This window comes from Emys orbicularis, chromosome 1, assembly GCF_028017835.1.
Source record: "Emys orbicularis isolate rEmyOrb1 chromosome 1, rEmyOrb1.hap1, whole genome shotgun sequence".
Lineage (NCBI taxonomy): Eukaryota > Metazoa > Chordata > Testudines > Emydidae > Emys > Emys orbicularis.
Genome location: NC_088683.1, coordinates 242,611,604 through 242,634,739, shown reverse-complemented (window position 1 = coordinate 242,634,739; position 23,136 = coordinate 242,611,604). Strand labels below are relative to the sequence as shown.

Sequence of the window (23,136 nt, the reverse complement as noted above, 5' to 3'; positions counted from 1 at the left end):
TGTGAACAAATTGGAGCAAGTCCAGAGGAGAGCAAGAAAAATGATAAAAGGTCTAGAACATATGATCTATGAAGAAAGATTGAAGAAATTGGGTTTGTTTAGTCTGGAGAAGAGAAGACTGGGGGGGAGGAGAGACATATGATAAAAGTCTTCAAGTACATAAAAGGTGATTATAAAGAGGAGGGTGATAAATTAATCTCTTTAACCAGTGAGGACAGGACAAGAAGCAATGGGCTTAAATTGCAGCAAGAGAGATTTAGGTTGGACATCAAGAAAAACTTCCTAACTGTAAGGATGATAAGCACTGGAACAAATTACCTAGGCAAGTTGTGGAATCTGTCATTGGAGGTTTTTAAGAGCAGGTTAGACAAACACCTGTCATGGATGGTCTAGATAATACATAGCCCTGCCTCAGTGCAGAGAACTGGACTAAGTGACCTATCGAGGTCCCTTCCAGACCTATATTTCTATGATTCTTGTGCCTGTGTCACTGCTACTTAGAGCCTTCCCAAGTTGCAGTACTCTGGTTGGTTTAATTGCTGCTATTGAAAACCCTGTGGAGGGCAATGAAATTGACAGAAATCATATTCATATTAATTTGCTGCTGCTTGGGAATTAAGAGCAGAAGCAGAGAATGGCACTAGAGCAGTGGTTCCCAAATTTTAACAACCTGTGAACCCCTTTCACTAAAATGTCAAGTCTCGCGAACCCCCTCCTAAAAATGAATATTTCCAGGGATTTTCTCCTTTACCTGAGTATAAATTATAGAAGCAGTGATCTTGGAAATATAAAATTTGTTTTTATGACATGTTTATTACACACTATTTATTATTAATTATTATTTACCATTACAGTATTTTTATTACATTATTAAAACGGCAACACTCTTTCAAGATCTCACTTTCGTAGCTTGTATCACTCTGAATAAGGCTGTTATAAGACAAGACTCCTATGTTTCATCAAGGAGTATCAGATGTGAAACAGCATGAAGGTATTTAAGAAGCCAACTCAAAGAGATCCTCCTACACAAGCATTCAGGTCTTGAGCAGTCCAGGCAAACAACGCACGTTACAACAAAGCTTAAACTTTTTCTTGATAATAATTTTAAAAACAATACTAACTGCCTATTTGATTTTAAAAACAGCAAAAAATATCCACCTCCCTTTCCATTTCTTATAAGGAGTCTTGAAGTTTACATCTCCTCAGTGTGATAGATATGCTTGCTTTGATCGGCTTACCTCCTGGAAGTCCAGGGGCTCCAGGCTGCTGGCCCCATGCTGCCTGGGGTCCCTAGGGACAGCTCTGTCCTCCATTAGGGGTTTTTTTTCCCCTGAGAACCCCCTGAAACATTTAACGAACCCCCAGGGGTTCATGAACCCCAGTTTGGGAACCACTGTACTAGAACTATTTACTACCACTAGAGAAGAGATTTCAAAATAGAAGCTGGAGCAAGGGTGTAGCAGAGAGGACCCCCTATGTAATGTCACAGAAGCCAGAAGGTATAGAATAGCTAAGGCCCAGCCCTTCCCCCCCAAAAACCATTCAGACAGCTGGGGGAAGGAGATAGTAAAGACACTCACAGCAGCTAGGAAGCTCCAGGGTGGGAAGAAGAGCAGGGGGAAACCAGAGAGGGAGAAAACAGCGTTTTATTTTCTCCCCACCAGCAGCCAAAAGATTGGGAGGCTTCCTATTTGTCCACTACTTAGAGAGTGATATGAAAAAGTCCCTGTGCAGAATCCAGGGACAGCCCCAGGAGCCATTTCAGCACCCTTTCCGGAAGTTTGGGAGGGAAGCTGGGCTCATCACCAATATGCTTCCCCAGGACAGTGCTTTCCACGTCATTTTTTATATCTGCTTCATGCTTGTAGATTTAGACCCTGGCTCAGAGAGGTCTAGTAAATATCAGAAGCACTGATTAAGCCAATCTTTGTATTGCAGGGTTGTTGGGGTTTTTTGTCCATCATGTCACCAGCAACTTGATGCAATCCTCAATAATACAGATGTCGCTTTGCTTTTTAGTATTCTGTGTAATGACTAAGTTGGCCACAACATCATGAAGCTGGACCCTCATAAGAAAAAGCTTCTTAGTTGGAGCATAAGTAATGTCCGAACAAGTTCTTCAGTAAAGGACTGCTTTAGCCTATATAAATAGACACAGGAAGAGATGGATGAATGAAAGACTTCCTCCTCCCAGGGCACCCGTTGGTTTGCATGTAATTTGTAGGTTGGTATCGTCAATTACTCCCACACCAATGCAGAGTAGATGCTTCCCCTCCTCTCAGGTATACAGTTTTCAGTCTGATCTGTCTCAGACAGGAGCAGAATAGTTTATGTGAACTTTTGACCCCCAGAAGCCCACCTGGATCTCTCGCTGTGAATTAACAAGAGTCTGGGAGCAGAAAGAACAGCTAACACGTGCTGTCCAATTCCTCCCAGCAGCAGTTCTGCTGCAGCTGTGCTTCAGCAATGCTCTCTCACCCTTCCAGAAGCCATAATCACAACACCTGGATTTTTCATTCTAAGCCTTCAATTCTATCTAAAAATCCAATACAGTAACTCCTCACTTAACGCTGTAGTTACGTTTCTGAAAAATGCAACTTTAAGCAAAACAATGTTAAGCGAATCCAATTTCCCCATAAGAATTAATGTAAATGAGGGGGTTAGGTTCCAGGGAAATTTTTTTCACCAAGCTTGGTTGAGGTGGAGGAGTCAGAGGGTGGGATATTTCCTTTACTGCTAAATGATGATCTAGCAATTGGCTAAGCCCTCGAGGGTTAACTCTCTCACTTTACAAGGCAGCAGGAATGGAGGGAGATATGTGCATTCCCCTTTAAGTACACTGCCTTGTTAATTAGATCAGCTTGCTGAGACCGCAGCTGCTGCAAGCTCCCTCCGTCCTGAGCCCTGGTGTGTCCCCCCTGCTCTATGGAAGATGGGGTAAGCGGGGTGCAGGAGCAGGGGGGAGGGGGACACCCTGACATTAGCCCCCCTCTTCCTTCCCTCCCCACCACACAGCAAGCATGAGTCTCGGGGAGCAGCTCCAAGGCAGAGGGCAGGAGCAGCACCTGGCAGTGGGAGGAGGGACACAGCTGAACTGCAGGCAGCTGCTGCACAGTGAACTTAGGGGAGCGGGGAGCTAATAGGGTGAGCTGATATGGGGGCTGCCGGTCCACCCTGGTTCCAAGCCCCCACCAGCTAGCTGCAACGGGCTGCTTTTCCTGCAAGCAGTAGACAAAGCAGGCGGCTGCCAAACAATGTTAGAAGGGAGCATTACACAACTTTAAACGAGCATGTTCCCTAATTGATCAGCAACGTAACAACGAAACAATGTTAACCGGGACGACTTTAAGTGAGGAGTTACTGTAGTTTGCCCCTCAAATCTCATCTTTCTCATCAGCTGCATACTCAAGGGAGATTAGTTCACTAAATCAGAGTATGCTTTTGGGAACTAATCTGTACTCTAAAAAAAAATATTTTTTTCCCCACACAGCCCAAGTGATCACCTTATTTTTTGTAACAAATTGCTCCTGCCCTAGATTTAATTATTCCTGTTTGGGTCAAATTTACATTGGTTCCTCTTATCCTACTAAATGTGATTAAATTATTATTATTAGCCAAAAGCAAGGCCAATGTAACATGAGGGTTGAGGTTTTAAACATAAGACCAGAAATTAAGAGTTATGGAGCCAAATCTTCAGATCCAGCTAAGCTATGCTTATTGCAGCACCCTAGAGGACTGGGACAAATATAGCTCAAAATCACCTTTGCATTCTCCCAATCTCAGAGTCAGCTGGAGGCCAGCTCAGCTCCTAACACAAGCTCTGAGGCCGCACTAACTTACTTAGGCTAAAAGTAACAACCCCAGAGGGCACTCTGGAAACTTACCCTTTTACCTTCAAAACAGCTCCTATGCTAGCAGAGGGCTGGAATAGATTGTGTAGACCTAGTTGTATAGAGCTGGTTCTACAGTTTCCTGGGCATGGTATTGCAGAGGTAGCTGAAGGGGGGTGGAGCAGGGACCAATGATCTGGTCCATAGCTGGGTGTAGAGTATATGTAATATAATGGATTACAAAATCATGCAGTACTGGGCGATGTGACAGATCTGGCAATTCTTTTATAGATACATGATGTGTAAGCGCCATAGCTTCTTTAGATTTCTCACTTCCCAAGCCTTGGACTGATTAGTGCTAGTTAAATTTTATACAAACCCACTTGTCTCCATGAACACTCATGACATTCTAAGAATGCTGGCTAATTAGTGGAGGGTGTGGGGGAGGGGAAGTGGAGGGAGAAGAAGAGGGAACATGGCAAACCTAATACAACTGAATTTTAATAAAGCATTTAAGTGTCTCCTGAAATCTTCCTGAAAACCTCATTCAAGTAGGCTTGGATAAAAGGGAGGACACACAAGGCCTGATACTGGTTGATGGACTGTAAAGACTAAGGATCTGTGCTAGGTTCAATTTTATTTAACATCTTGTCTCTCGAGGGAATGTTCATGGCATTCACAGATTAAAATGAATTTACAAATGTGAGCTGAATAAAACAAAATGACCTAGTTGATTTAGAAATATGAAGGGTTATTCTCCAAATCAAGAAGGTTCATCTCTTATTTCCCTCCCACTTTTTACATTCTACAAGATGCCTCGTTGTGCGATATTCCATGTATCCAAAGATGGCTGGAAAAAGCTTTCTCCACAGCACAGCAATGCTGCTCTTTTCAGAGCTGTCAATAAGTCTATTACATTATTTAGAAGGGTCTCAGCACCAGAAAGACTTTTCAACCCCGCCCCACCAGAGGGTTCAACCCATACTGACTTGGAGATGAAAGACTCCATTAGTCTCAAACTCTGATCCACTGCATGATTTTTAATGAGAACACCAAGAAAGCACTACCTGAATGGTATGACTTTCCCCAGAAGAATAAAAAACAAACAGATCACACTTTTGAGACAAAAAACTACCTCTAGTTAAAGTGCAATTGTTTAGGATTTTACTCAACCCATGTCAAAGTTAATTAATTACAATTTTGGTTGATGAACACAATAGTGTTGATGCAAGGTGTTTGACTTAGTACTGCGTGACATTTTGATTAAATATTTAGAATAATATAAAATGAACATGGAGCACATTAAAACAGATTAAAAGCTGGCTAACTGACAGACGTCAAAATGTAACTGTAAATGGGGAATCGTTATCAAGTAGGTGTGTTTTTAGTAGGGTTCCACAGAAATCAGTTCTTGGCCCTACACTCTTTAACATTTATATCAATGTCCTAGAAGAAAACATAAAACCATCACTCAAAGTTTGAAGATGACACAAAAATTGGGGGAGTGGTAAATAACAAAGAGGACAGTTCACTGATACAGAGTGATCTGGATCATTTGGTAAGCTGAGCACAAGCAAATAATATGCATTTTAAATATGGTTAAATGTAAATGTATACATCTAGGAACAAAGAATGCAGGCCATGCTAACAGGGTGGGGGACTCTATCCTGGGAAGCCATGACACTGGAAAAGATTTGGAGGTTGTGGTGAATAATCAGCTGCCAAAAGGACTAATACAATCCTGAGATAGATGAACGGGAATCTCGAGTAGGAGCAGGGAGGTTATACTATTTGGCATTGGTGTAACCATTACTGGAATACTGTTTTCAGATTTGGTGTCCCCAATTCAAGAAGGATGTTGATAATTTAGAGAGGGTTCAGAGAAGAGGCATGAGAATTATTAAAGGAGTGGAAAACATGCCTTATAGTGATAGACTCAAGGAGCTCAATTTATTCAGCTTAACAAAGAGAAGGTTAAGAGGTGACTTGATTACAGTCTTTAAGTACCTAGATGGGGAATAAATATTTGATAATAGACTCTTCAGTCCAACACAAAACGGTAAAACATGAACCATGGTTTGGAAGTTGAAGCTAAACAAATTCAGACTGGAAATAAGATGCATGTTTTAACAGTAAGGGTAATCAACCATTGGAACGACTTACTAAGGGTTGTGGGTAGATTCTCCATCACTGGCAATTTTAAAATCAAGATTGGGTGTTTTTCTAGAAGATCTGCTCTAGCAATTATTTTGGGGAAGTTCTAAGGCCTATGTTACACAGGAGGTCAGACTGGATAATCACAGTGGTCCACTCTAGCCTTGGAATCTATGAATCATGACAAGTACAAATCTATACAACAGAAAAACTTTCATCTTTCTCTGTAGCAATATAAACCTTCTACTGTATTTTTTTAAAATTAGGTTTACAGTCTAGTGGGTTTTTTTTATTACCTACCCCTCCCCAGTAGCACTGGCTAGGGTCAAACTAATGTGGGAATACAGTTTGTCAATTTCCCCATGTAATTTGCACACCATAACCCTTACCTACAGTAACCCTGCTAATTCCAGGCCTGCCTTCCACTGAAGGCAGTGCAGCCACTTCTGTATTGATTCTGTATGTGTCTGCATAGTTTTCCATAGAGATGAGAAGCTCTAACATTGCAGTCCCTTCAGCAGCCCCTGCCCCATTATTGGTTTACAGGTAGAAGCTGTAGCTGTTAAAGACTCATCTCATAGATAAATCTAAGCAAAGACTCCTTCCAGCTCTCTGTATATCTTGATTAAGCTGTTAGTTCAACATGGACATTTATTAGTGCTGATTAATACACAACAAATGCAAGACAGAAAGTGTTTTCTCTGCTTTGTAAGAGTTCTGCTCTAGATAGTGCATTCATAACTGGAACATGCAATGATAACTGGCTCTATATCCTCACTACTGTGAGCTGCTGCATGACCTAAACACCAACTGACTTCAGCAGGAGTTGAAAGTGCCTCACAGAATGCAGGACAGAGTTCAATGTAAGTGTAAGGATAAGCTAAGGCTCTTCCAACTTTCCATACTATATTCATATAGGGCCTAATTCTTTTCTCACTAACAATCTGTTTCATTGCTCACTGAAGTCAGTAGATGAGTTCTAATGATCTTCATTGGAATCAGGCAATAATTAAACCAAAATTGGGCCTAAAACAGAATACTGCACAATTCCATTGTGTCATCCATTGCCTGAGATTTCATATTAAGGGGCTATTGAAAAAAAGACTGCTAGCAGTTTTTAAAAGGTTGGGTTCAGAGTTTCCACCCTGGGAATTCAAATCCTAGTCAATGTTGTGAATCCAACATTAGCTTCCTTTTTGTTTCACACAGCACATCAACGACTGCATATACACACGGCCAATTTCCCCCAAAGACATGGCATACTGCTTCCTTCGTATTTGAGGTCAACAATGTCTTAAGGCCTATACTCAAGTTAGATGTGCTGCTTTCAGCAGCCTACTTACATTGGTTCTCCACTGTGAATATATTCCCATAAAAGCTCCTCAGATAGTTCAGCAAATTTAACTTTTGTCTCTTCATAGAAATCAGTGACTTCAGTCTCCAGATGATTATCTACAACAAAAAATCCCATTGTAAACAAAAAATTGTAACATGAAAATAATGAGACTAAAGGATAAAATAAATCTTGATAAATGGTTTACCTTTTGAATACTCTGCAACTGACATTGTTCACCCAAGAAAACTTATACAGACTTTTCATTCTATTTTAGGATTTAAAAGAGATTTCCTGTATTTAAAAGAGATGCTTTTAAGGTTAGTGGTCTCAAAAATCTGACCTACTTCCTTGCTTCCCTCATTCATGGCCTTTGTCAGTGAAAGGTCCAGATTCCTGTATAGATATGCTACTCCTGGGGGGATTCTGCGTCACTGTTTGCGCAGAATTCATGGACCCCGCAGATTTTTTTGCTTCCCTGCAGAAAAAGGACTTCTGACGGGGAAGTAAAGGGAAGCCACAAGAGAGGTCATGCGCCCCATCCCCAGCAATGCAGGCACCCAGAGCAACTGGTAGACACATACATCACCATGTGGAGGGGGCTGGGCACTCGTGTGTGAGAGAGAGACACTCTGTCCCTCTCGCTCGCTATTGCAGCATGCTCGGCGTGGAGGGGCAGGACTTTGGGGTGTTTCTGAAGAGGTAGGCATGGGGCAGGCTCTGTTCCCTCAGGCAGAGCAGAGTGCAGCAGCCTGTCTGCTTAGTGAATTGTTCCCATTGTTCTTAGGGCATTCCCCCAGGAGTATAAAACAGGTGTAAAAATTTTAAGGCTCCTTTACATTGCCAGAGCCGTATTGTAAAGGACAGTGTGGTGCTTTAGTGATTAGAACTGGTCTAAATGTTTGGACTGAAAAAGTTTCCTATCAAAATGTGCTCCATGAACTGTTTGCTACTGACCTTTTTGGAGATGGTCAGTAGCCAGTAAAAATTGTGAGTTTGAGTCTCCAGTCCTCACTTCCCCTTCAGTTGCCTATGATGTAACACTGAACATATGGCTGCATATATTTGTTGACTAATAACTAGAAGTAAAGGGTCAATATTAGCTACATTACTATTAGACAAAGGGGCTTGGTGATTTCCTCCAATGCTCCTCATTCCCATTCTCCATCCATTGTACTGTAGTTTAAATAAATTACCAAAATAATTGAAACCAGCTTGATTATATTGTGTTATTTTGACAAAAAAATATGCAGAATTTTAAAATATTGTGCGCAGAATTTTTTATTTTTTGGTGCAGAATTCCCCCAGGAGTAAGCAAGAAAAGGGCTTACTCCCAAGTTCAGTGGAATATCTATTCAAGAAAGCCAAAGTGAGTAAAACCCCACATTGTCTAATTCTGCAGAGTCACAGCATGTAACTACCTACCCAGGTGGAGAGGGAGAGAGAGAGAGATCATAGTAGGACAAAATTTGGATCGGAGGAGCTTATTCCCCCTTTATGGAATGCTCCCAGAATTAATTCTGTCATTGCATGACTACTGGTTGATTGCCTGCACTGGCAAGAAATCTGCCTAGCTCAAAATCAGATTCAATGGACATGCAATCAAAAACAGAGTAAAAGAAATGCAGTAGTCACCCCGCTAACATTCTGAATGCCATTATACCTAGCAATGTGTCACAGCATAAAACTGCAGCAGTGCATATAAGCACATACAATAGCTGCAAGCAGCAGTCTCTGTCATCCAGCAATCCCTTTTATCCTATCATTTCCTCTGCAGCAGTAAAGAGTAGTGCAGAGTTGCAATACCCCCTTTCAGCCGACACAAGCACTTTTGGTTTTTGTAGCTGGAAGCTGGTTGTGAGCAACCTGCAATGCAAAGTTGTGCAGAACTAGGTGCGGATTTTGCTGCATGGAAAAATGCCTTTGAGTGCTGGAATTAGAGCCCATGTGGGTTGCTCCAAGGGATCTGAAGCATACTGCCCTACATACATATACTGGTAACAAATTAGGCCCTAATTAATGATAGAGCATTAAGTTTCCATCCTTCTTCCCTACCAAACCAAGAGCAATATTCTCCTCTTATCTGCACTGCAGATCACTAGTTAATATTCTGACAACAGTGGAAGTTTCTTGGCAGAATACCCCAGAGAACTGCAGTATGGATCAGAGATAAGAGTTTTATCCAAATACTACAGTGTGAGTGATGGAAAACATTAACATTTCTCATAAAGCAACTTACTGATTTCATAGATGGTTACAAACAGTGAGTAAAAACAATTATGCATACGTTATTAAACATACATTGACAATGTCCTTTCAAGATGATAGTATGGTCATTCAGTAACACGATGCTTGGTAACAGGCTTTTTAATGATCTGCTAACTGAAAAATGGTGTGCTCCAGAAGCTTCTCTCTTAATTGCAATATTCTGGGGAATATTTTTTTTCAATCAAATTCTGCTTTGGCTTAAGTGCATATACTCAAACAAAATGGAATCTGCTGTCATACTGTCAATAGTACTAGATCGCTCCTCTACTTGCTTGTAAAAGTCAAAAGAAGAGTCTATATATATTTTTTTTTAATTACTGTTTATCTGAACCCTTTGAAAACCGCTTGACAACTTTTTTACAGTAGTTTCTTCCACCACTGCATATTTTTTATATGGGCACTGGGCTGCCGATACAACTGGTTTAGTTTTTAAAGATAAAAGCATTTATTCTGAAAAAAGCTTTTCAGGGCGTTGTATGGCATCTGCAAACAGAGAGAGAGAGAGGGGCAAGAGGTTTGGACAAATTTCAGAAAACTGATACTTCTGGGAGTTTCCTGAGTGAAATCCTGACTTGACTGAACTCAATGGGAGCTTTGCCATCGAATTCAAGGGTGCCGGGATTTTACCCCATGTCTGGAATGATGGTAATACTATAATATTTAATATAATATTTCTTATTGGTATTATACTGCCTAGGAGCCCTAGTCATGAACCAGGACGCTATTGTGCTAGGTGCTGTACAGACACAAAACAAAGACAGTTCCTGCGACCTTACAATCTAAGTATAAGATACGAGACAACAGATGGATAGAGACAGACCAATGGGAGAGTACAAGGAAACAGTGAGACCATATTAGTCCAGCATAATTTGATGGAAAAATCTCTTACTGGTCAGAAATCCACTCATTTTAATGAATTATTTATTAAACAAAATATGGTCCAGGTCAATCTCAAACCCAGGACTGCACAGCTAAAAGGTAATGTACAAACCATTATTTCACCTACCACCCAACAGGATTTTTTAGTACTGCTGTTAATAATGAAAAGTAATTTTCTAGAAATCTATTCTCTTTAAAACTTAGATATTAAGAAACTAAGTAGGATCCATACATGTGATAATCTTCACCATACTTGAACAACATAGCCCCTTCATTCTCACCAGAATAAAGCCCAGCAAGAAAATGACTATGGATCAGATTCTGCCACCTTTCTCATGTTCACTCTGGACCTGATCCAACGTCCGCTGAAGTGAGCAGGGAGATACTCCCACTGATTTCAGTGGGTACTGGATCAGGCTCTTTCAGTAGCCCTACTGATTTCAATGAAGTGCCTATTCTATTCTTAATAGGCTCTTATACCACTCTTAACACCGTAATATCTGAGCGCCCTTCAGTAATGCATTATGTGATCCAACTAACATCTGTCACACATGGTTCATTCTCTCATCAACCTTTATGTGCAGCATAGTGTTTTGTTTGTAGGCCTGTATGCTCATTTTATTTAATTACAGATAATCCACTCCTCAGTATGGGAAAGGGTGGCAGAATCAGATGTTGTATGAAAGGGTTCCATCTTCACAATTAGAGTAGAATTAGATAACATATGTCTATAAGAACATACGACTTTACCACATAGGTATCTGTACACTTCTCTGCAATTACCTTTACTGCTGCAGTGAACAATGGCTACTCCCGTAAAGACACTGTGCTCCTTCCCACTCAACCTATGAGGGAAAAATGAAGAGTCACTATGTAAGTTTTATAAAGTCCCTTTCTTCTTCATTAATGCATCACTGCATTACTATTTCACAGGTTTACAGAGTGTTCCACAAATAAGCCAATGGACACCACAGAAAAATACCAGCTCTGGTTCGTATCCTTACACACAGGACATAGGGTTTTGATTTTTCTTTCACAAAGGTAAAGAGCTAAAACACAAAATGGTGCAGAAGGATTGGTACAGTAATTGGAATCTTTCAATGCTTAGTGTCCCCAAAACATTAACTCCTGCTGGCTGTTCAGTGGCCTAAAATATGTTCATTTATATTGAGGTAAAATTAGGATTTTTGTTTTGTTTTATTATGTTACTATACCAGAGGAGAAGTGTCAATCTCATGAGCAAAACAGGATCATCACCATCATAAATGACATCGTGATAGGCAGCTTCAGCAAAAAGATAATCCATGAAGGGCTAGGTTATACAACCTTTCCTCATGCTGAATGGGAATACTAGTACCTTGCTACACCAGTATTCCCATTCATTTCAACTGGGCTATTGATGGAACAAAGTACCACTCAACTCAACTGAGAGTGGCAGAATCAGGCTCCAAAGGAGCAAAGAGAATGAACTGTCCTTGCACCTGCCTAGGGATGATGCTTTCAAAGAATGGCTCAGAAATATCGGCAGGAAAGTGCAGGAAGCTTGAATTGATATTGTTTATTTTGTCCTGAAAAAAAGGACTTTACTTTCCTGAGTAGTTAACTACCCTCTTTGCATGGAACATTGAACATACTTAAAAAAAAAAAAAAAAAAAAAAAAGAGCGAAAACTGTACAGTTCATAGATGTGTAAGCAGAACCAATGTAAACTGAGGCAAGGCAGCTTAACTTCTTAGACAGTCTGATTACAAAATAGTATCCTAACACTGAATTGTGATACCCTTACTCATATCAGATAGTACCTCCGACCCTAGGTAGTCCCACTGAAGTAAACTACTTGTAGAGCATGAAACTACTCAATATAAATTGTCCATTCTGGCCCCTTGAAAGTTTGTGTAGCTGATTATGATAATTAGCACACAGATAGGAGACAAGAGTTTACACTGCTAGCACTGGATGCAAAATGACCCCAACAGGGATTATCCTGAAGATTTCAAATATATTGCACATCCATGCTTGTTTTAGAAGTTTTGGGATGCCTTTTTTTTTTTTTTTTTTTTTTTTTTTTTTTGAGTAATGTAACTCACAAGACAGTTTATATTAATTCTGATCCACAAACATCTTTGTAAATTTAGTGCAAAAGTGACTATTTTCTGGAAGTCACCAAACATGGTATAATTTCAAGCAAAATTATGTACTAAATCAGAAGACCCTTTCCAGTAAGACTCCTTCATGAGTTTGGCGGGATATGTTTGGTCTCCTGATAATATCACATTCTGCCCTTACTCATTCACTCTGAACAACCATTACTTTTTATGCCTCCACCAAATGGAGAAACCTAATTCATCAGCCCAAAATCTAAATTAGAGCCACAAAGCAAAGAGTCCAGAAAGCCATAGGCCATGTGTTCCATCCAGTGAATTTTTCCTAAATTAGTTTGTCTCTTTCATCAGCTCATATTCAATAAGTCATATGTCACTGGCAGTTTGCCACACAAAAGAATGATCAGCAGACTTTTCACATATTCTTTAACAAAGACACCATTTTATTCTAAAAATGGTAGAATGGCAGCCTTGAGAAAATGTGACCGTGTAACCTCCTACTTACTGGTCCCACCTGAATAACCCAGAGTTGCACTCCTCCCACACATAACTACTGTAGGCAAGTATTTCTTAGTTTATGAATCGTTACTATGTACTTCTAATCTTGATATTTGTCTTACTCTAAAAACTTACATCTCACAAAACCTGCACAAACACATTCGCTTTGATGACATTTTTTTACCGTTACTTAAATGTTTATTGCCATGATCTCAGAACTGCAAACCTTTAAGGGGAAAAAAGGTAGGTAACTGAGTTGCCCCTGGAAGGCAAACATGGTTTCTTCTGATTGAGATACAATCTGATTTCTCCTTCAGGCCTCAGGACAGGATAACAGCCTAACAGCATTAGAGCTTTAAGAGATGGAGTGACAATCAATTCAAGTGTTCTAGCCTGGTAACAGGCTACCGTATTGTGTAATTGGTGCTTATTAAAAGTGATGAGTTGCAGAAAGAAATAATTGCATTAATGAAATAGCTCACATATGGTAAGCAACAGAATGAGTCTGAAACATGGGGAAGAGGGCATCATTAAGCTCAAGTGATTGAACTACATTCAAAGGAGAGAAATAGAAGCCTGAGATGACTTAAGGACCCCAATGTATGACAGGAGAATAAGACAGGACAGTAAAAAAAGGCAAAAATTTTGCTCTTGATTACACCAATGTAAATTCAGTGTACTTCTATCAAAAAAAAAAATGTTACAATGTGGCTCCAAATAAAGAAATTCCTGATTAGTTTTCCTTCTAGTACACACATCATGCAAACCGCACCTGAGGAGAGGCAAAGGACCAATACCAAATGCTTGTACTGTTAAAGAACTTTATTATTAAGGAAGTCAATAATAAAACAATTGCAATGCAAATGCAAAATAACTTATCCTAATGATACTAATGCAACATTGTTATTGAGACTCTGGAAGGACACAAATCAGGAAATTCAAAGCGATGGATCCTAAGCACACCATATTTCACATCCCTTGTACAGAGTAGTAATTTGTAATAATATTTTATTTATAATCTTGTATTATTGTACTGCCTAGGAGTCCCAGTTATCAATCAAGTCCCCACTATGCTACACACTGTACAAACACAGAACAAAAAGATGGTCCTTGCCCCACGGAGCATATATATTGTTATCTTTTATGCATCTCTGTGCGTGAATGTTATAGAATTTTGCAGTTCCAGTTGCTGCAGAAAACATTGCCTGATTGTAGAATTACCTGATTAACTCATTTAACCTTATTTAAAACTACAAACCTTGACAGCATCTTATATGCATCTTGTTTATCAACTGGTTTCTCCAGAATCTGTTTTCCAACAGTCTGAAATAGAAAGAAAAATACTCCGCTGTGTATCTCTAATATGCTGAAATTGAGATCAGTCACACAGACTTTTCAAACCATGATTTCACCCAGCCCTGCCAGCAACATCAGTCTACTGAAAAGTATCATGTTAAGTATCATATAATGATACTGACCTCCTCTGTAAAGCTTTTTGAGACCTATGGATAAAAAGCACTAAATAAGAATCTTGGAGACATGAGCCTTCTATTTATTAAGAGAGCACACACTATCAGTGCAAGCTTCCCCTTCACCCTGTGACTGCCAGAAGGATCTGCAGAGGTGACTGGCTAATTCAGTGTCTATCATAATTCATTCTTTACCCTCTTTGCTGAGACTACCAGTAAGAGTGCCATTTGTGTTGGCTGTTAAAAATGTCTTAAATGGCATTGCTTAGGCGATGCACATTTCCTGATGCTCACAGCTGTCAAATAACTGAGTGCCTCTTCCAACATAGTAGAAAGCTCGATTCTGATTATGGAACATGGGAGTATGTCTAAAAAAAAAAAAATAGAATAAAGGTAGTGGTGGAAACCCTGTCATTTGAGACATTTCAAACCAGTCTAAGTACTAGAAAATATACCATAGGGACAATTCTGCATTGACAGGAGGATGGACTAGATGAGTAGTCAGACCTTTTCCATCTTTACATTTCTAAGAAGTTAAACCCCCAACAAGAGAGTTTTAGGCACTGGTCAGACATGATTCAAACAACTGCTAAAATACACGAAAATTCTTACCACAATAGTGTCTGCTCCTATAACAATATCTGGAGTTCTAAGGTGTTTCTGGAAAGATGAGGAGACAAAAAAAAAAAAAAAAAAGGGAAAAAACAAACAATCAAACAAAAAAACCCCAGAATATCCAACTCAAGACGCTGTAGCTTTACCACTTGAAAGGTATTGATCTAAATATATCAAGGAGGGAGCTGAAGTCTATGCATCCTTAACAGAATTGTAATCAGTTACATCTGTGAAAAACCAGGGAAAGCAAGGACTGTGGGCAGAAATAACTGAGGGTATGATTTTGCCTGCAGAACTTGTATTGATGATGAAGTGCACCCAGGAAAGATTAGAACCCAACTCAACTCTCCAAGCACCGGTTGAGTTTCAAGGCTGCCAGTTACAAAACAACCTTTTTTGTAATAAGCCAAGTGTATTGGATATGGAAATCACTGAAACACATTAAACATGAATGCCACAATGCCATTTTTATAGAGTTATTACTCAGATGTTCTTAAGTGTACTTGCATACCCCTCAGCCACCTGAATTTAAATGTATCCAGCCATTAAAAGGAGTTCTAAGGTTTGGTTTTATAGAATTCTCTCAGCCCTTTCCTTCTTCCCTCTCCCTGCTCTCAAACTGCAAAGTGTTCTTGTTGTCAAGAATTTTTTGCTTGCCTACATTTCATTTGGATGATTTCAGACACTAACCCTACAGTTTATCATTTTACGATGTAACATGGCTAAGACTTACATTTATTTATTGTTCATGATGGAAGCAACTGTTGATATAAACTTACTGCTTCTTATGGCAGCTTGTTTTCATAAATAGAGAAGGCTCTAGTCTTAAAATATTAGGTAAGAGTTAATAGAGCAAATGAGAATAGGAACTCTACTGGGAAATAGTGTAAGATTTGATATCATAATAGAAAGTGACAGCACTAACATACTAATTAGTTTTAAATGGTACACCTACATCCATATGCTACTTAACTAGATCCTGTACATAGGAAGCGCTCAAAATCCGTCTGGATGGACTTAAGAAAAATATGAAGTAGCAGGAAAATTTTTAATACTATTCCACAATTAAAGTCCACTATATTCTTGTTAAGGTTTGAAATCCACTCCCCTAATATCACACCATAGTCAGAAAAAGAAAGTGACAGAAACAGATATGAATCTGTGTAATCATTTACATAGGAGATAATTCAATATTTGCGCTGGCAGACAGTGTCATTTGGCAACGGTGTTGGTAGGGTGCATTCAGTATATGTGAATAGATCTCAGAAAAGGATTAGTCTCTATTCCTCCCTTCCAGAGGAAGGTCATTAAGGAAATATTTGCAGATCCACACCAGTAGCAAATGACAGCCTATAAGGATTTTTTTTAACCTAATCAGTTGGGCTTCAGGCTTGGTTGTGGCACAGAACCAGCCTTAATCACTGTGGTGGAGCACATTAGGGCAGTAGACAGAAGTCTAATATCTATGCTGATGCCAATAAATCTATTACTGGATTTTGACAACATTGATCACAAGGCTCTATTGGCTTGACTATGGGACTAGTGGAGAGGCTGACCAAGTTGCCTTAGTTCACTGTTTTCAGAAAGAGGTCAGAGGGCTGTGTGCTGGGCAGCTGTTTTTTTTTTGCTTCATTTATGAAGGCTCACACTGCTCACTCCAGTCACACTTCTTGTTCAAGCAATATTTGAAGCCACTCAGAGACTGCAAGGCATGATGGGTTACAGTATCATCGGCATGCCGATGACGGTCAGTTCTGTATCTCCTCATAGGACCTAAATAGAATTGCATCTCTGCTCACCGTGTGCCTGAAAATCCTGGACAAAGTCTAACTATCTCAGACTCAATTTGAATAGTTGGCTGGATTTGGCGATTATACCTCAATTTAGAGCTTCTGCCTGCTGTCAGAGCTGTCTGTAATTACTGTTTTGGCCTTTCACAAACTGAAGGCACTGGAGTTCCTTTTAGCAAGTCTAGCCCATTTCAACAGGTAGTTGCCACAATAGTAACATAGGGGGAAATGTGTCTGTTTGCTTAAAGGATGTAAATGCACCTGTATACTTACTACCTTTACAAGTGCACATAACAGTAATAAATAGTGAGAATAACACATACCACACAAACACAACATTTGACTATTGAAATAGCTGACAGACTCACTAGATGCATTCTATTTGCCACTTCAAGTGCCTTCTGCTTTGCTGTTTCTATGGCATATTCATAAGGGGCTGCAAAAGATGACTTCTCAAGTGTCTCTTTAAACCAGGATGGAACTACCTCAAATCGGAGACCCTACAATATACAAAGGAAAGGCAATGTAGTGAGCATCATCGAGTGTTTTGGAAGGAACCTGTAAAAGCAACAGATTAAGTGAATTTTGCTCTTTTTTATTATTCTTATGTCTCATTTCCTCTACAGTACAAATTATATTTAATCATGCAAATAGTAAATTAGAATAGAGTGGAAGCTAATCTGAGAAATATCAGTGAAAACTATCTAGTTATTTATTTTTAAAAATTAACCTACTATAAAATGCCAAGTGTCTTCAAGAGAGGAAGAAAAAGATAGATATTGGTAACATATAAACAAACTGTAGAACTACAAATCTATTGCAAACATAACAATCTAGTGCAAACATTGCAAACTTCACTCATTCCATCGGCAGTATGCAATCAAAATTAAAACAAAAACAAATAACTAAATTCCCATTGTGTGCGTTTCATCTGAGAAGCAAAAACCCTGTTGCATTGAATTGTTTTGAATTTACTCTTAATATGCAAACATCTCAAGATAAAAGACAAGAAAAATCTATCCATGACAAACAAAAGTTTTACACTTATAGTACTTATAATCATTTTACTCGTCAGCTATGCATGTAACAACCTAATCACAAATGCATGACATCTCTCTTCCTTAGGGTTTTCTATAACACCCATCATTGTAGTATCTGTGTGCGTCCCATGTAAATTAGATCTGTGCAGTGAAGTCTTCAGTAGATATAATCTTGGCATTTACTTGTGCTGCACTGTGGATAAATCTGTGTAAGAATGAGTTTTGCTATACAACATTTAACTGAAACAACTATCAAATGTATGCTTAAATGTAAACATTCACATGTAGCCAGAAATACACATATTAGTTTTGTCACTGCAACCTGTTTAGCTTTCTGGATTTTCCCCCCTAATTCCTACCTCCAAACTACAGGTTCAATTTTGTTTCACCATTGACTTCAATGAAAACAGGATTTCACCCTGAGACACAATCTATGGTATGTTTGGATAGGGGGGAAGAAAGTGTGGCTGAGAAAAAGCATAAGTGAAAAGGTTTTTTGGGATTATGTGATGTGATCTACTGCAAACAACCGCCCGCAAAAAAACCTCTAGCATTGGTTGTCTGTTTTTACTTCTACCCATCACCGTTAATGTGAAGTATTGATCAAAATGTGTGCAACACAATTCTTTAGATGAAGTGTAAAAATAAAAAAATATAAGTCCCATGGATACTATAATACTGTATGACTGACATTAACACTTGATGGGGTTTTTCTAAAAGTCCTGGAGGGCAGCAATGCAAAACCAATAAACAGGGCCACATCTTCTACTGATATAAACTGTAAATTCACCAGTTAACACCAGCTGAGACTCTGGCACAGTGTATTCTATTCTTATGCACCCCTTTCACAGACAGCTGACAACAGTAACAAGAGAAAACATGTTACTATTTTAGCTGCATTCCCTAACCCAAACAGCCCTCCTCCTCTGCCCTTTGTTGCATGTATTGAGACCACCCCATAGCCTGACCCAACAAGTTTCACCTCCTATCTGTGGGAATTGGCATCACCCAATGGTATGTTCCTAAGAACTTCATTTTGTTCAGCTTCCTTGCCCCAGCCACACCAGCAGGCTACTTTCCAGTTGCATAACCTGCCTCCTGCCCCAAGACTCTGCTCAAGTGCAATTTATTTAAAAAATATTGTTCTTCTGGTCACATATAAACCCAGAAACACAGGTCTTTCAGCTTTAAAAATGTCAAGACGGCAACAACAGGGAAGAGGGGAATAATGGCCACTTGGCAGACTGTTAAACTACTCTCCTGTTTGCTCACAAAGGAGCCCAGCTGCTGCAGGAGCATTTCCAGGGAGCGAAGTGGGAGCTAAGACAAAGCAGGGCTGGGCATCCTTGTAAGAGCACTGGAAATTGTACGTCTCCACCGCAATTAGACAACAGGGACTGGGCGGTGTTGCCAGCTGACAGGGGCTGGTCAATTGCTGTGGAGACTTCCAGGCTGCAGCTCTAGCACTCTCCCACCTCACAGGGTGCAGCCCCAGGCAATGAAACAGCCCCTGCCCAGCGCCAGCACGGGTGGCAGTGCAGACTTTGCAGTGTAGACATACTCCGAGTGACCTCACCCCCCTATTGCCCACTAACTGCAGGGGGCCCAGGCGGCGCTGCCCCGGACTCACCACGTTGGTGAGGATCTCCTGCCGGCGGGGGGAGGCGCTGGCCAGCACCACCCTCTTGCTGACCAGCTTCCCGATCACCGGGTTCAGCACCATGGCCGCGGCGCCGGCGGCTGCGGGGAGGCCCGGGATCTCCCCCGCTCGGCCCTGAGGCTCAGCAGCGCCACGAAACCCGCAGCGCCCGGCCCGAGCCAGGGGGTGACGAGCGGCGCGTTTATACGGCGCAGCGAGCGGGGAGGAGCGGGGCCGTGGGACCCGCCTCCGGCCCGGAAAGGCGGGCCCGGCGCTCTGCAGGGGGAGCCGCGAGCTCTGCTGACGCTCCTGGCGGGGCCCTGGGGGAGGCTGGCCTGGCGAGCTGGGCACGTTCGAAATGGGACGGACGGACGGACGGACAGACACTCCACTGGGGGGAGGTACAAAATACTAATGCAAGGTAGCTGGCGGGAATGCAGAGACAGACGGCTGGAAAGTTGGATACAGGGGCGGATTTAGTCTAGGAGAGTCAGTCCTGCAGGTTTCAGCTTCCACCTGCAGTATTGGGAACCTCAAGTACTTAAAAATCCTTATTCAGGCCCCAAAATCAAGAGCCTGGTTTAAAAATTGTGGGATTAAAAGGAGAAATACATACAGGGTTGCTTTCTGGTTTCTGAATCCTTAGGGTACACTCACCTTGCATTTTCAACCTTTTCTCTGCCACCACAATGGCTAAATTTTATTATTATTATTATTATTTTATTTTTATTATTAACTAGTGCTGAGCTTCACCTGCAAACTCTTGATTCCAGCTGCTGAGGCTTTCAGAAAATCACATGAGACTTTTGATGAAACGATGGGTTGGCAAGACTGCAATCTGTTCTGCGGGATGTTTTCCTTTGAATAACACTGAGGGCTGGTCTACACTACACACTTCAGTAAAACTATGTTGCTCAGCAGCCTGAAAACGGAAGTGGCTTAACTACACTGATGGGAGAAGCTCTCCTGTCCTGTTTGCGTAGGAGCGTCTTCACTAAAGTGTTATAGCAGCTTTTTAAGTGGCGACCTGCCCTGAGTCCCATGGGGTAATCAAGATACATGGCAGTAAGGGGCTAACTTGATCCTTTAACTGTTCATTTCCTGACTTATTTCCAGTGTTTGGGTACTTTAGAAGGTGTAGAATTTTTTAACATCTTTAGATAATATCTTCATCCTTGACTCTCATGTCACATGATGCTGAATATGAGGGTTTGCATACCCTATATATAGGGTGACCAGATCACCACAGTAAAATATCGGGACACATTGGGGTGCCATCAGCCCCGCCCACAGTCCACCCCCGCTCCTCCCAGGCTCCGCCCCCATTCTGCCCCAGGTCCTGCCCCCTCCCCGCTTGGTCCCCCCCACCATGCCTTTCCTCATCCCCCGGCCTGCCGCTGGCTTGCTGCGTCCCTCTTCAATCCCCCACCCACTGCTCGCCTCCCCGCCCGCTCACTCGCCTGCCGCTCGCCTCTTCACCCCACCGGGTGGGTGTTCATCCACCCCCTGCCTCTTCCCGCCCCTGTACTGCCTTCGTCCCGCCCCCGTTCCACCCCCTTCACCCAAATCCCCGCCCTTGCCCTGCCTCTTTCCCACCTCCTCCCCTGAGCGTGCCGCGTACCCGCTCCTCCCCTCTCCCTCCTGGAAAGTGCTAAGCGCCGCCAAACAGCTGTTAGGCGGTGGGAAGCATTGGAGGGGGGAAGGAAAGGGGACGTGGCGCGCTGGGGGGAGGAGGAGCGGGGAGCTTGGCTGCAGTTTTTCCCCATGGGTGCTCAGCCCCGGAGCACCCACGGGGTCAGCACCTCCCTCCCGCTCGCCTCCTTACCTGAATATTGGGACAAGTGGCGTCCCGATCGTACATTGATCGGGATGTGGGACAAAGGGTTAAATATCGGGACAGTCCTGATTTTATCAGGACATCTGGTCACCCTACCTATATATTTTTTTGAAAATAAAAACCCTAAACAAACATTTGCAAGAAATTTCTAGACATGGAACTGATTAATATGTTCATTATCTGGCCGTATGCCAACTCAGTTACAAATAATCGTGGGAAATCATTAAAGGGTTTATGTAGGTGGAAACCAACCAAAATCACAAATGAAGACCACTTGTAGGTATGCATAAATAAGTGGGAAAATACCTTTCAAAATAAGCATCAGTACAAAAGTGGTAGAATTTTCATTTGGCAACAATTATAGGAAATTCAGACAAAAGATAAAATTTCTGCAACCATAAAATGTGCAGCAATTGTTTTCCAGAAATGAGACTGAAACATCTGTAAATGATGGAGTCCAGATATCCCAGTCCCTCGTCTATCTTTTTATGGGCCAGATTGTGAGCTTTTCACTCCTGTTGATGAACAATTCCTCATACATTTAGTCTCACCAAAGTGAATGGAACTGTCCAGGTGAGTACTTTCACAGATTTTTGAAGTCAGAAAGGATTATTATGATCATCTGGTCTGACCAGTTTCTCACCATGAGTATTAATATCAGACCAAATCCTAATAAGTGCATAGCATCTGCTGAACTGCTGCAACTCCCCATTGAAGTTAATGGAATTCAATAATCAGTTCTTCTTGGGATTTGGACCATAAGAATTACGGATCCAAAGTCATTATTTCACACAATACCCCATATGATTTCAGGATATGATACTGTATTTTGGTGATGTGCTGCTCTAGAGAGCAGAGTTGTACCTGTTTATTCAAGTAAAGTAAGAAGAAATGATCAAGTTGTTTAAATAGTGCTTGTATTAATCAAAAGTTTGAAAGACTTTTTTCCTCCCTCCTGCTAATCAACCTGACTCCATAGTTACTTATGATGGTGCATATGTGGCAAAGTTCAAATATCCCTATGAAAACAAGCTAAGCAATGTCAAATAAGCTAACACAGAGAGGAGAAGTAGATGAGTCTCACACTTATACTTTCGATTTCTGAAAATTTACTATTGACAGGTAACCATTATAAACCACTCAGTTGCAGATTTTCAGAAATTAAAAGTATAAGTGTGAGATTCCAGTGAGTTGACTGAGATGAAGAACATTGACAGCAGTAGTTATTGGAAACGTGGCTGCCTCCTCTGGATATGCTGGTCAAAGATTAGCTCATCCAAGGTTAGTTGTGAAACTGTCAACGTTTTCAAATACCTACTATATTTTGAAAAAAGCAAGGTAAGAATTAGAGATGAATGTAAAGCTCTGAATTGTAAAGTCTTTTACTACATCGTAAGATTGGTATTCCAGTTTTAGATCTCTTCTTTTTGCCTATGTCCTTACACGATGCTCATCATCGTGGTAACTGTGAAATATCAGAGAATGTTTTAAGGGCCAAATTCTACTCTCATTTACACCTGTGTAAATTCAGAGTAACCTCAGTGATTTAAATTTGGGTTTACTGGATTTACTTTACTTGGATACAGTGTCTCTGAAATGCTGAAACTTCCTTATCAGGAGAACTATGCAGTTCCACTACACAGAGATGGCAGGATGCCAGGGGAGCTGCTACGGGGTGGAGGG

The 23,136-nt window shown here is 41.0% G+C and overlaps 1 protein-coding gene across 2 annotated transcripts in view; it reads right to left on the bottom strand.

The window, feature by feature from the left end:
• The window catches only part of ASMTL (acetylserotonin O-methyltransferase like), a 54,251-nt gene extending 34,551 nt beyond the window's left edge, over positions 1-19,700 (bottom strand). For both annotated transcript variants that reach the window (XM_065403374.1, XM_065403378.1), the window contains exons 1-6: positions 19,608-19,700; positions 17,306-17,437; positions 15,145-15,192; positions 14,322-14,386; positions 11,248-11,309; positions 7,328-7,436 (exon numbers count right to left, since the gene is read on the bottom strand). In XM_065403374.1, coding sequence (XP_065259446.1) covers positions 7,328-7,436; positions 11,248-11,309; positions 14,322-14,386; positions 15,145-15,192; positions 17,306-17,437; positions 19,608-19,700 — 509 coding nt within the window. The remainder of the gene's footprint in view (positions 1-7,327; positions 7,437-11,247; positions 11,310-14,321; positions 14,387-15,144; positions 15,193-17,305; positions 17,438-19,607) is intronic.
• Positions 19,701-23,136: the final 3,436 nt, after the last annotated feature.